This window comes from Xiphophorus couchianus, chromosome 13, assembly GCF_001444195.1.
Source record: "Xiphophorus couchianus chromosome 13, X_couchianus-1.0, whole genome shotgun sequence".
NCBI lineage: Eukaryota > Metazoa > Chordata > Actinopteri > Cyprinodontiformes > Poeciliidae > Xiphophorus > Xiphophorus couchianus.
This window is the reverse complement of record NC_040240.1, coordinates 26,026,491-26,037,383: the sequence shown is the minus strand read 5'-3', so window position 1 is coordinate 26,037,383 and position 10,893 is coordinate 26,026,491. Positions and strand designations below refer to the sequence as shown.

The 10,893-nt window shown below is 43.3% G+C and overlaps 2 protein-coding genes across 2 annotated transcripts; one reads left to right on the top strand and one right to left on the bottom strand.

Moving 5' to 3' along the window:
* The first annotated feature begins 1,831 nt into the window (after nt 1-1,831).
* Nucleotides 1,832-4,455, top strand: LOC114156048 (XK-related protein 8-like). Its single transcript, XM_028036247.1, has 3 exons — nt 1,832-2,729; nt 2,930-3,126; nt 3,379-4,455. The coding sequence occupies exons 1-3, from the start codon at nt 2,317-2,319 to the stop codon at nt 4,269-4,271; spliced, it is 1,503 nt and encodes a 500-aa protein (XP_027892048.1). The 5' UTR covers nt 1,832-2,316; the 3' UTR covers nt 4,272-4,455.
* A 3,058-nt stretch (nt 4,456-7,513) lies between these two features.
* LOC114156287 (transcription factor SPT20 homolog) lies at nt 7,514-10,849 on the bottom strand. Its single transcript, XM_028036636.1, has 4 exons — nt 10,695-10,849; nt 10,594-10,603; nt 10,281-10,528; nt 7,514-8,261 (listed from the first exon to the last, which is right to left on the bottom strand). The coding sequence occupies exons 1-4, from the start codon at nt 10,847-10,849 to the stop codon at nt 7,889-7,891; spliced, it is 786 nt and encodes a 261-aa protein (XP_027892437.1). The 3' UTR covers nt 7,514-7,888.
* Between the last annotated feature and the right edge of the window lie 44 nt (nt 10,850-10,893).

Here is a 10,893-nt window from a genome sequence, read left to right as displayed (position 1 = left end):
ATCAGTTTCATTTAGGAACTCTTCGCCATTCCGTTCCGCCATCTTGGATCCGACCGCATTTTCTCCATTTTCTAGTTTAGTTTTTCAGCTCAACCAAACATTGTCTCAAAACAACCACCAGAGGGCGTTCTATGGCTGTTCACAAAAACGAGTTCATCCAATTAAGTTAGTGAGTACGGCGCCCTCTAGGGGACATGGGGGATTTTTTTCTTTTGCGTTCCCTCGCAAAACTTTACTGGTCAGTTATGCAGCATAATTGAATCCTGTAAGCCTTTCTTACGGTGGGCGCCGTACTTTCTGTGCCGCTCCATCTTAGCCTTAACAGACATAAACATGCAGGAAAAAATAAATCGATTTTCAATCAATGTTTTGCACCAAACAGTTTTTACTATTAACAAGTTTTTATTATTAAACACACGACAAACTAATGATGGTAAAGGGATTAACTCTGGGTTAACTTGGGGAATCTAACCTGTCTGTGTATCAATCAACTCCAAACCTCTTCTTTCTTTGTTCTGTCACAATTATCGATTTATTCCATTTTGATGATCAGGCTCCAAACTTTGCCAGGACTGACCGCCCCGCTCACCGCTTCCTCATACACACAAAGCCAGTATCCTTCCATTCATACCTGGTGACGTCACTCCCACGTCGACACACCTAAGTGTCAAAGCCTCCTGCTGCTGTCATATCAATAATTACTTATTTCATTCATATGGCTCCTACAGAGCCTCAGTGAAAACTTGTTTATTATTATTAACTGTTTGGTGCAAAACATTGATTGAAAATCAATTTATTTTTTCCTGCATGTTTATGTCTGTTAAGGCTAAGATGGAACTGAAAGCAGCTCTTTAAACCATTCAGACTAGAACAACAGAGACACAATCAAAACTGTCAGATGATTTATTACCCGCGATAATAACTCAGAAATAGTCCAAATTATAATGTATTTTTATTTCTTTCCTACTTATGGAAGGTTTCTGTTTATATCGTAGGTTTGTGGCGCCTTTCTATCCTAAAGAAAGATATAAAACTTCAGATATTTCACAAAAAGATTCTAACATTCATGGAAAAACCTCACATAACCTTATATTAAAGCATAAAGTACGGCGCCCACCGTAAGAAAGGCTACAGGATTCAGTGATGCTGCATAAGTTTTGCGAGGGAACGCAAAAGAAAAAAAATTCCCCATGTCCCCTAGGGGGCTCCGTAAGTAAAGGCAGAATGATGACATCACCCAGCAGTAGCGTTTAAGCTAACCAGGCTAAAAATAGCTAGCACTAGGAACTGAACAATATATAAAACGCAATGCAGTCGTTAAAATAAATATCAAAGTTAAGACAGTGAGCAGTAACATAAATACTAGATTGTTCTATAAAATGGAACTAAAATCCATAAAACTGTTTCTTTTAAAGATTGTTTTTTCAGGCGTTTAGCTCATCTGGTACTGGATGCCGTGCAGCTGAGAGGATTTTTGTTTTTCTACCTTTAGACAGTTATGATGTGCAAACATAGAAACAAGGTGTTTTTACACTTGGTATCATCGACTACGATAATACCAGAAGAGTTGAGACTTTCATGCAGAGCAGAGAGAAGGAAGTTAAACCTTCTCCTCCATCGATCATAACCTGAGATCTCTGGCAAACTAAATAGATGAGCTCCAAGCGTTGCCAGAACCAAACCGGAGTATGATGAAAGCAGTTCGATGTGATGCTTCAGATCTAATATCAGTCTGTTGTGGAGACTAATCTCTTCTGCAGCATCAGAACCACTGACTTCAAAAAGATCCACAAGCTGATCAAAGAAGGATTCTTCAGAAAATGAAGAATAATAGAGACAACTGTGGGAATGTTCTTCATTCTTCAGACAGGCTTCCTAATACTCACTGTAACACTGACCTCTACAGGAGATGCTTCCTGCCCACAGCATCTACACAACTCTGGAGAAAGCTGGCTTAATTTCCCTTTAGAGTAAATATTCTTTTGGATAAAGAGGTTTTATCATGGTTTACTCAAGTTCAGACACGACTGATTGAGCTGGATTCCACTGCTCCTTTAGGAAAACGGATCTCCTTCTCAAGTTTCATCCCCACTTTGTGGGATTGGTTGGTTTAGGGGGTCGGTAGAGACAGGAAGAGACCAGAAGCAGAACATTTGCTGCAGATGGTTCAGATATTCAGGTGAGCAGCAGAGTTAAACCTCCTGTAGGCCTGAAGGGAGCCGGCCTCCAGTCTGACAAGTTGGACCAGGAGTGGGTGGAGTTTCTGCAGAAACCTCACCTTTTACCGTCAGTTGTTCTGGCATTTCAGCTGCTGCAATGGCGGAGGCCAGGCCTTCTTTGTCGAGTGAGGAGCTTTCAGACAACAGGCCTCCTTCCCATAGTGAGGAGAGTCAAGACGAAGACGAAGAGTCTTCCTCCCCTATTGGATGTAGTTTTATTATGGGAAAGCCCAAGAGCATTTGGTCATTCTTCCTCGATGTGCTGGGTCTTGCATTGTTTGTTCTTGATGTTGTTTTGGACTTCAAGACTCTGGTGATGTTTGGCATGAATAGAGAGTATGGGCACCTTGCTGTTCTGCTGGTTCTGCTCATGGGCTCGGCCGTGCTCACACACACTTTCAGCTGGCTCTGGTACAAGGATGATGAGTTTGCCATGATGACCAACCTGGAGAGGATCCTGTATCCCAACCTTGGATTTCTGCACATCTTCCATTTAGGAATCTACACCAGGTGGGTCCAATGCAGGCAGGACTGGGTTCCTCAGTCTTTTAGTCCAAACCTGTTTAAGTCGCCTTCATTCATTCTAACTGTAATGCTTTTAGACAGAAACATTTAAAGTTTCCTGGTCTGAGGACGTTAAACCAGGTTTCTTCCTGTTCTGACCTAAACATCGGCGTGTCCTTACCTTAGTGTCGCTGTGTCTGTTCCAGACATGCAGCCATAGCAACGGCTTCAATGGAAAACCTCCGCTTTCAGTCCGAGGAGCTGAAGAAAATAATAAAGTACCGTAAACACGATCAGAGAATTCTGGGGATCTTTGAGGCGTACTCGGAGAGCGCTCCTCAGGTCGTCCTCCTGCTCAGCATCGTCCTGAGTGACGATGGCTGGACACCGGCTGTCCTCACAGGTACAGATCCTCCTCAGAGCGCAAGATCTAAAAGCTGTTTCATTCATTTATTTTTAAAAAAAATTATTTTACTGAGCCATATTTCAAAAGCAATATCTGACTTTTATTGAATAATTTTCAGTAAATGTTATTACTTTTGTCAGTCTCAAATTTTTTCAGTGGCTATCAGACGCCAACAGATTGTTGGGTTTTTGGTGTCGTACTGTTAGCTTCATCTCCTTTCTCAATGTTATGGTCTCTGTTTCTCCTCAGTGCGTAAGATCCTGGTCTCATTTGTGAGCATCATCTTCTCTGAGGCCAAGTACTACAAGTCAGTCATCTCCTGCCTCAGTGAGACCGACCAATTCTGGTGCTGCTCTTGTATGACTGTGATGCGGTTGGCACTCTTCTTCCTCTGGAAGCTGCTCTTGGTGTTGAGTCGCCTTGTTGCCCTTGCCCTCTTCGCCTCCGTGGAGCCCTGCTACATCTTCACCCACTTCGTCTGCTCCTGGCTGCTCCTGTTCTTCGTTGCCTCTTACATCGAGACGAAACAAGAAGACTCGGTCTTCAGGAAGTCTGTCGGTGAGAAGTGGCTGTTCCGAGGCACTGTTGCCCTCATCTGGTACTTCAGCTGGTTCAGTGGCGTGGTGAGGAGGAGGACCAGCAAACTGATGCTGTTCTACCACCTCTACATGCTGGTGGACATCTGGGTCCTCTGTGGGTTGTGGTACTGTGGAATTGGCTCGAATCCGCTTCACTTACAGATCTCATCTTTGCACATTGCAGTCTTTGCTGGAAGTGTGCCCGCTTTTTATGTCATTGGGTTGTTTTGGAAGGGGATTTATTTTTATGGCCTCCATCCAGATGTGGAGGAAAAGAAGCTGGAAGAAGACAAGAAGAAGGAGAAGATGAGTTTCTTCACTCATGTCCAGCCAACTAAGTGGATGTGTGTGAAGAAACAAAAACAACTCATCTCCTCTATGAAAATTATCTTCTATCTCTTCTATCTGTTGCCCGGTTTTAGTAAATGTTTTAAAAACCTTGGACCTGATTCCAACGAACCGCCTCGCAGCAACAGGAGGATGGAGGAACTGGCCAAGAGTTTCTACGTAAAACAATCTGACGGCTCTGAGGATTCTCAGCAGGTTTCTACTGCAGGCGACTGATGAGAGGAAAGTTCATCTCTGACTCAAGATGCAACTATTGTGATGACCTCTGACCTGACCCTCCAGAGCCACATAAAGCCGGTTCCACAGTGGTTCTTCTCCAGCTCCAGAACATTTCCAGGACCAGAGACTAAAGTCTCAGATCAGAGAAACTCATCCAGGCTTTAGTTTCTCTTTAGTGGCTTTGATTCCTGCAGCAGCGTCTACACAGGTCTGATTGACAACCCAGCGGTCCAGAACGCTGCTGCTGGAGTTCTGACTAGAACCAGGAGGATAGAGACACCACCCGGTTCTACACCACCTGGTTCTACACCACCTGATTCTACACCACCTGGTTCTACACCACCTGATTTTACACCACCCGGTTCTACACCACCTGATTTTACACCACCCGGTTCTACACCACCTGGTTCTACAGTCCTTCACTGAGAGACTTTAAACTGCTGGTAGTTTATAAATCACTGAACGGATTAAAGATTTGCTGCTGCTGGATCAACCTGCTGGTTCTGGTTCTGATGCAGAAAAGAATAAACCTCCAGAAAATTGAAAAACACCCGAAACACTGAGTTAATTTAAATCCAGAGTAAAACCAGCTGGTTAGAGCTGCTTTTGGAACATTTAATAAATGAAACATTTAACTTGACTAAATGTAACTGTGTGTTTTATGACTTTGTATTTTTATGATGTAAAGCACTTTGGACTGCCTTGTTGCTGAAATGTGCCATACAAATAACATTTGATTGATTGATTGATTGATTGATTGATTGATTGATTGATTGATTGATATTGCTTTAGTCTCTGAGAAACATTTTTTTCTAAAGTCTTCGGACCGGTCCAACCTGAACTCTGCAGTATTCTCTCACATCAACATTTAGAAACCAGAGGTGTGACCAAGTCACTGTGTTGCAAGTCTCAAGTAAGACTCAAGTCTTGGTCCTCAAGTCCGAGTCAAGTCTCAAGTCGGGAGCTTGGAATTCCAAGTCCTTTTGAGTCGTTTTTTTTTTTTAAACAAAGTTCCGATTATGTTAAATGTAAATAATAGACCATGTGTTCTTTTTCCCCCCAACATTATCTTTATTGATTTTTCAACAATGTTTCCAATAATATACAGGACATAAATGCGCTCTCACATCAAAGGAAAAGTCCAGGGTAGTTAAATTATTGCCCAACATTCAAATTGTCTCTCCTTGCATGCCAGGTTGTTATGGGATATTTTAGAGCAGCACTTATTACATACAGAATATATGAAATAATAAAATCCTATTAGATTCGAGGAAAGAAAGATCTCCCAAAAAAACAATATCCAAACTATACTTATGTCTACAAATGGAGAGAAAATGTAATACAACATATATTAAGGTTAAATGGGGAAAAGAGGCCAAAATAACAATAACTGACCATGTTTGGTTAAATATATGTAACTCTGTGATTCACACGTCAAGTTCTGGCCTGTGGAAGGAATTTTCCTGGAAATGCCTGGTGCGTTTTTTTGTTACATCGAACATTAAAAGTAAATATTGTAACGATACTGAAAAGGCAAAATGTTGGAGGAACTGTGGGAATGTGTCTGCAGGACATTTTCTGGGAATGCATTAAGATCGCACCCTATTGGTCAGAAGTGATAAAAGAAATCAATACTAAAATGGACTTAAATTTACGCTGTGACTTTACTGTGGTTTTCCTGGGTAATTTACCCAGGAACTGGAGAAATCTGATAGATATCTCCTGTTAATATTATTATCAGGTGCAAAGAAAGCTGTAACTCGCCGGTGGCTGGATGTGGAACCACCGGACTGGAAGGACATTATTGAGGAAATTCATGCAATGGAGAGACTGACTTTCATTAAGACTTGCCACTTAGAAATACAATAAATACTGGAAGAAATGGATCAGTCATCTGACACCAACGGTATAATTAATGTAATTACATATTTTTTTGTTGTTTATTACTCAACTGCTCCTGTCAAACTAGTTACTCTGTAATTTTTGTTAGAGGGTCTAGCTGTTCAATGTATGTATATGTATCTCTGAAACTGCTAAAATGATAAAAATAAAGTATTAAAAACTGTTTTTCACTCTTCAAATTTTAAAAACTGTAGAAAAACTTTTTTTAAAAAAAACAAATGCGGTAAGGTTTGACCATGTTTATTTTATGTGTTTGTCTACAGATTCAGCTGAAATTTCTGGACGATATCTTTAGGATATCTGAGCTGTGGCTTGTCCTCCTAACTAAACTCCTCCTGCTCAACAGTTTGGTTTTAGCCATTGACAGAAAATTAAATGTTGTTTATTTATTTCTGCAATTGTTTTTCAGCACTGGATGTTTATTTCTTTTTTGACTTGTGTATAAAAAGTTTAAAAATAATTTAAATAAATTTTTATTTTAAAATCCAATAATGTTCAACATCTGTGTTGCAGTTTGGTTATCGACCAAGATGTAGAAATTTGCATTCATGTTCCCATTTTGAAGTGGGTGAAGATTGCTTATGGAAAATTAAATTGGTGCTGAGGGTTTGTTCAAAGTCAGATATAATCTGAAGTGACGTCAGTCGGTTTATTGTCTGTTGGTTCCCATTCCGTGTTGGTGCAGCGCTTTATGTCCGCAGAAGGTCCGGATTGGCTAACCGGGATGTTCGGGACAAATCCCGGTGGACCGGTCTGAAGTTCGGGCCTCAACGCCGTTTATTTTGTGTTTGTTTTGGGGTTTCATCTGCAGATGTGCCGTCATGGCGCCGGGTTGATCATGTTCTGCTGCCCTCCGGCCTGATCCGCTTTAGTTGTGGTGTGTTGAAAAGCGGTACCTGTTGTAATGACTGTGGCCACTAGGTGGCGCGCCAGTTGCTTGAAGTAATTTCATGTTTTTGGGTTCAAACTATTACAAATATTTGAGCAATTATAAATCATACTCAAGTTTACTAAAGAAACATTTAATTAATGCAGACAGATATGATGTTTTTATTACTTCTGTCTTTTGTTTCTCCTGGATTTTTACATATTTTCAGAACATTTTTCAGTACGAAGTTTTGCTAAACAATCAGTTAAATTATCAGACTTTTCTGTGTAATAATCTGAGCCGTTCTGTGGCAGCGGTGCCTTTTCTGTTTTTAAGAGTTATTAAAATGTTTCCAGATTAAAGTATAATTAGTGATAAATGTTAATCATATGACAGATCTCCAGATTAGGAATTTGAGATTAAAATAATCCTAATTTGATTCACATCAGATTATAAAATGACAACAACACCGATTTTAATCTTTTATTAATTCTCATTCTGCGGATCAAAGATGGCGGTTCTGCTGCCGACAGGAGGCGTCAGCGCCCCCGGTGGCAGTTCCGAACTCTCCATGCTGGTTCCTGTTTGTGTTTTATTTTGAAAGGGATTCCAGGCAGAACCACTGGGTGGGGGCCCAGAACTCCAGGTCCAGGTCCTGATCTGGGTTCTCCTGGTTCTGGTTCAGTTGGTTTTACTGGTTCAATTGGTTTTACTGGTTCAGTTGGTACTCCTGGTTCGGGTTCTGTTGGTTCTGAAGGTTTTACTGGTTCTGGAGGTTCTGTTGGTTCTCCAGGTTCTGGTTTTGTTGGTTCTACTGGTTCTATTGGTTCTCCTGGTTCTGGCTCTATTGGTTTTCCAGGTTCTGGTTTTGTTGCTCCTCCGGATTCTGTCGGTTCTCTGGGTTCTGAAGGTTCTCCAGTTTCTGGTTCCTTTGGTTCTCCAGGTTCTGGTTTTGTTGCTCCTCCGGATTCTGTCGGTTCTCTGGGTTCTGAAGGTTCTCCAGTTTCTGGTTCCTTTGGTTCTCCAGGTTCTGGTTTTGTTGCTCCTCCGGATTCTGTCGGTTCTCTGGGTTCTGAAGGTTCTCCAGTTTCTGGTTCCTTTGGTTCTCCAGGTTCTGTTGGTTTTCCAGGTTCTGGTTCTGTAGGTTCTGGTTCATTTGGTTCTCCAGGTTCTGGTTCAACTGGTTCTGTTGGTTCTCCTGGTTCTCTGGGTTCTGTTGGTTCTAAAGGTTCTGTTGGATTTCCAGTTTCTGGTTCTGTTGGTTCCCCTGGTTCTGTTGGTTCTCCTGTTTCTGGTTCTGCTGGTTCTCCAGATTCAGGTTCTGTTAGTTCCACCGGTTCTGTTGGTTCTACTGGTTCAGGTTCTTTTGGTTCACCTGGTTCTACTGGTTCTGCTGGTTCTCCAGGTTTTGGTTCTGTTGGTTCTCCAGGTTGTGTTAGTTCTCCTGGTTCTGGTTTTGTTGGTTCTACTGGTTCAGTTGGTTCTCCTGGTTCTGGTTCTACTGGTTCTGTTGGTATTCCTGGTTCTGGTCCAGGTTCTCCAGGTCCAGGTTCTGTATGTTCTGTTGGATCTACTGGTTCAGGTTCTTTTGGTTCACCTGGTTCTACTGGTTCTGTTGGTTCTCCAGGTTCTGGTTCTGTTGGTTCGCCAGGTTTTGGTTCAGTTGGTTCTACTGGTTCTGTTGGTACTCCTGATTCTGGTCCAGGTTCTGTTGGTTCGCCTGGTTCTGTTGGTTCTCCAGGTTCCGTTGGTTCTCCTGGTTCTGGTCCAGGTTCTGTTGGTTCTCCTTGTTTTGGTTCTGTTGGTTCTCCTGGTTCAGGTTCTGTTGGTTCTCCAGGTTTTGGTTCAGTTGGTTCTCCTGGTTCTGGTTCTGTTGTTTCTCCAGGTTCTGTTGGTTCTCCAGGTTCAGTTGGTTCTCCTGGTTCCGTTGGTTCTCCTGGTTCCGTTGGTTCTGGTCCAGGTTCTCCAGGTTCAGGTTCTGTTGGTTCTCCTGGTTCTACTGGTTCTGCTGGTTCTCCAGGTTTTGTTTCTGTTGGTTCTCCAGGTTGTGTTAGTTCTCCTGGTTCTGGTTTTGTTGGTCCTACTGGTTCAGTTGGTTCTCCTGGTTCTGGTTCTACTGGTTCTGTTGGTATTCCTGGTTCTGGTCCAGGTTCTCCAGGTCCAGGTTCTGTATGTTCTGTTGGATCTACTGGTTCAGGTTCTTTTGGTTCACCTGGTTCTACTGGTTCTGTTGGTTCTCCAGGTTCTGGTTCTGTTGGTTCGCCAGGTTTTGGTTCAGTTGGTTCTTCTGGTTCTGTTGGTACTCCTGATTCTGGTCCAGGTTCTGTTGGTTCGCCTGGTTCTGTTGGTTCTCCAGGTTCCGTTGGTTCTCCTGGTTCCATTGGTTCTCCTGGTTCTGGTCCAGGTTCTCCAAGTCCAGGTTCTGTTGGTTCTCCTTGTTCTGGTTCTGTTGGTTCTCCAGGTCCAGGTTCTGTTGGTTCTCCATGTCCAGGTTCTGTTGGTTCTCCTGGTTCTGGTTCTGTTGTTTCTCCAGGTTCTGTTGGTTCTCCAGGTTCAGTTGGTTCTCCTGGTTCCGTTGGTTCTGGTCCAGGTTCTCCAGGTTCAGGTTCTGTTGGTTCTCCTGGTTCTGGTTCTCTTGGTTCTGGTCCAGGTTCTGTTGGTTCTCCTGGTTCTGTTGGTTCTCCTGGTTCACGTTCTGTTAGTTCTCCAGGTTTTGTTTCTGTTGGTTCTCCTGGTTCTGTTGGTTCTCCTGGTTCATGTTCTGTTGGTTCTCCAGGTCCAGGTTCTGTTGGTTCTACTGGTTCTGTTGGTTCAGTTGGTTCTACTGGTTCCGTTGGTTCTCCTGGTTCTGGTCCAGGTTCTGTTGGTTCTACTGGTTCAGGTGGTTCTCCTGGTTCTGTTGGTTCTACTGGTCCAGGTTCTGTTGGTTCTTCTGGTTCTGTTGGTTCTCCAGGTTCTGTTGGTTCTCCAGGTTTTGGTTCAGTTGGTTCTCCTTGTTCTGGTTCTGTTGGTTCTCCTGGTTCTGGTACAGGTTCTCCTGGTTCTCCAGGTCCAGGTTCTGTTGGTTTTACTGGTTCCGTTTTTCCTCCTGGTTCTTTTTCAGTTGGTTCTCCTGATTCTGGTTCTGTTGGTTCTCCAGGTTCAGGTTTTGTTGGTTCTACTGGTTCTGTTAGTTCTCCAGGTTCAGGCTCTGTATGTTCCGTTGGTTCTCCAGGTCCAGGTTCTGTTGGTTTTACTGGTTCTGTTGGTTCTCCAGGTTCAGGTTCTGTATGTTCTGTTGGTTCTCCTGGTTCTGGTTCTGTTGGTTCTCCAGGTTCTGTTGGTACTTCTGGTTCTGGCTCAGGTTCTCCTGGTTGTCCAGGTTCAGGTTCTGTTGGTTCTCCTGGTTCTCCTGGTTCTGGTTCTGTTGGTTCTCCAGGTTCTGTTGGTACTCCTGGTTCTGGCCCAGGTTCTCCTGGTTCTCCAGGTCCAGGTTCTGTTGGTTCTACTGGTTCCGTTGGTTCTCCAGGTTCAGGTTCTGTATGTTCTGTTGGTTCTCCTGGTTCTGGCCCAGGTTCTCCTGATTCTCCAGGTCCAGGTTCTGTTGGTTCTCCATGTTCAGGTTCTGTTGGTTCTCCTGGTTCTCCAGGTCCAGGTTCTATTGGTTCTACTGGTTCTGTTTTTCCTCCTGGTTCTTTTTCAGTTGGTTCTCCTGGTTCTGGTTCTGTTGGTTCTCCAGGTTCAGGTTCTGTATGTTCTGTTGGTTCTCCTGGTTCTGGCCCAGGTTCTCCTGATTCTCCAGGTCCAGGTTCTGTTGGTTCTCCATGTTCAGGTTCTGTTGGTTCTCCTGGTTCTCCAGGTCCAGGTTCT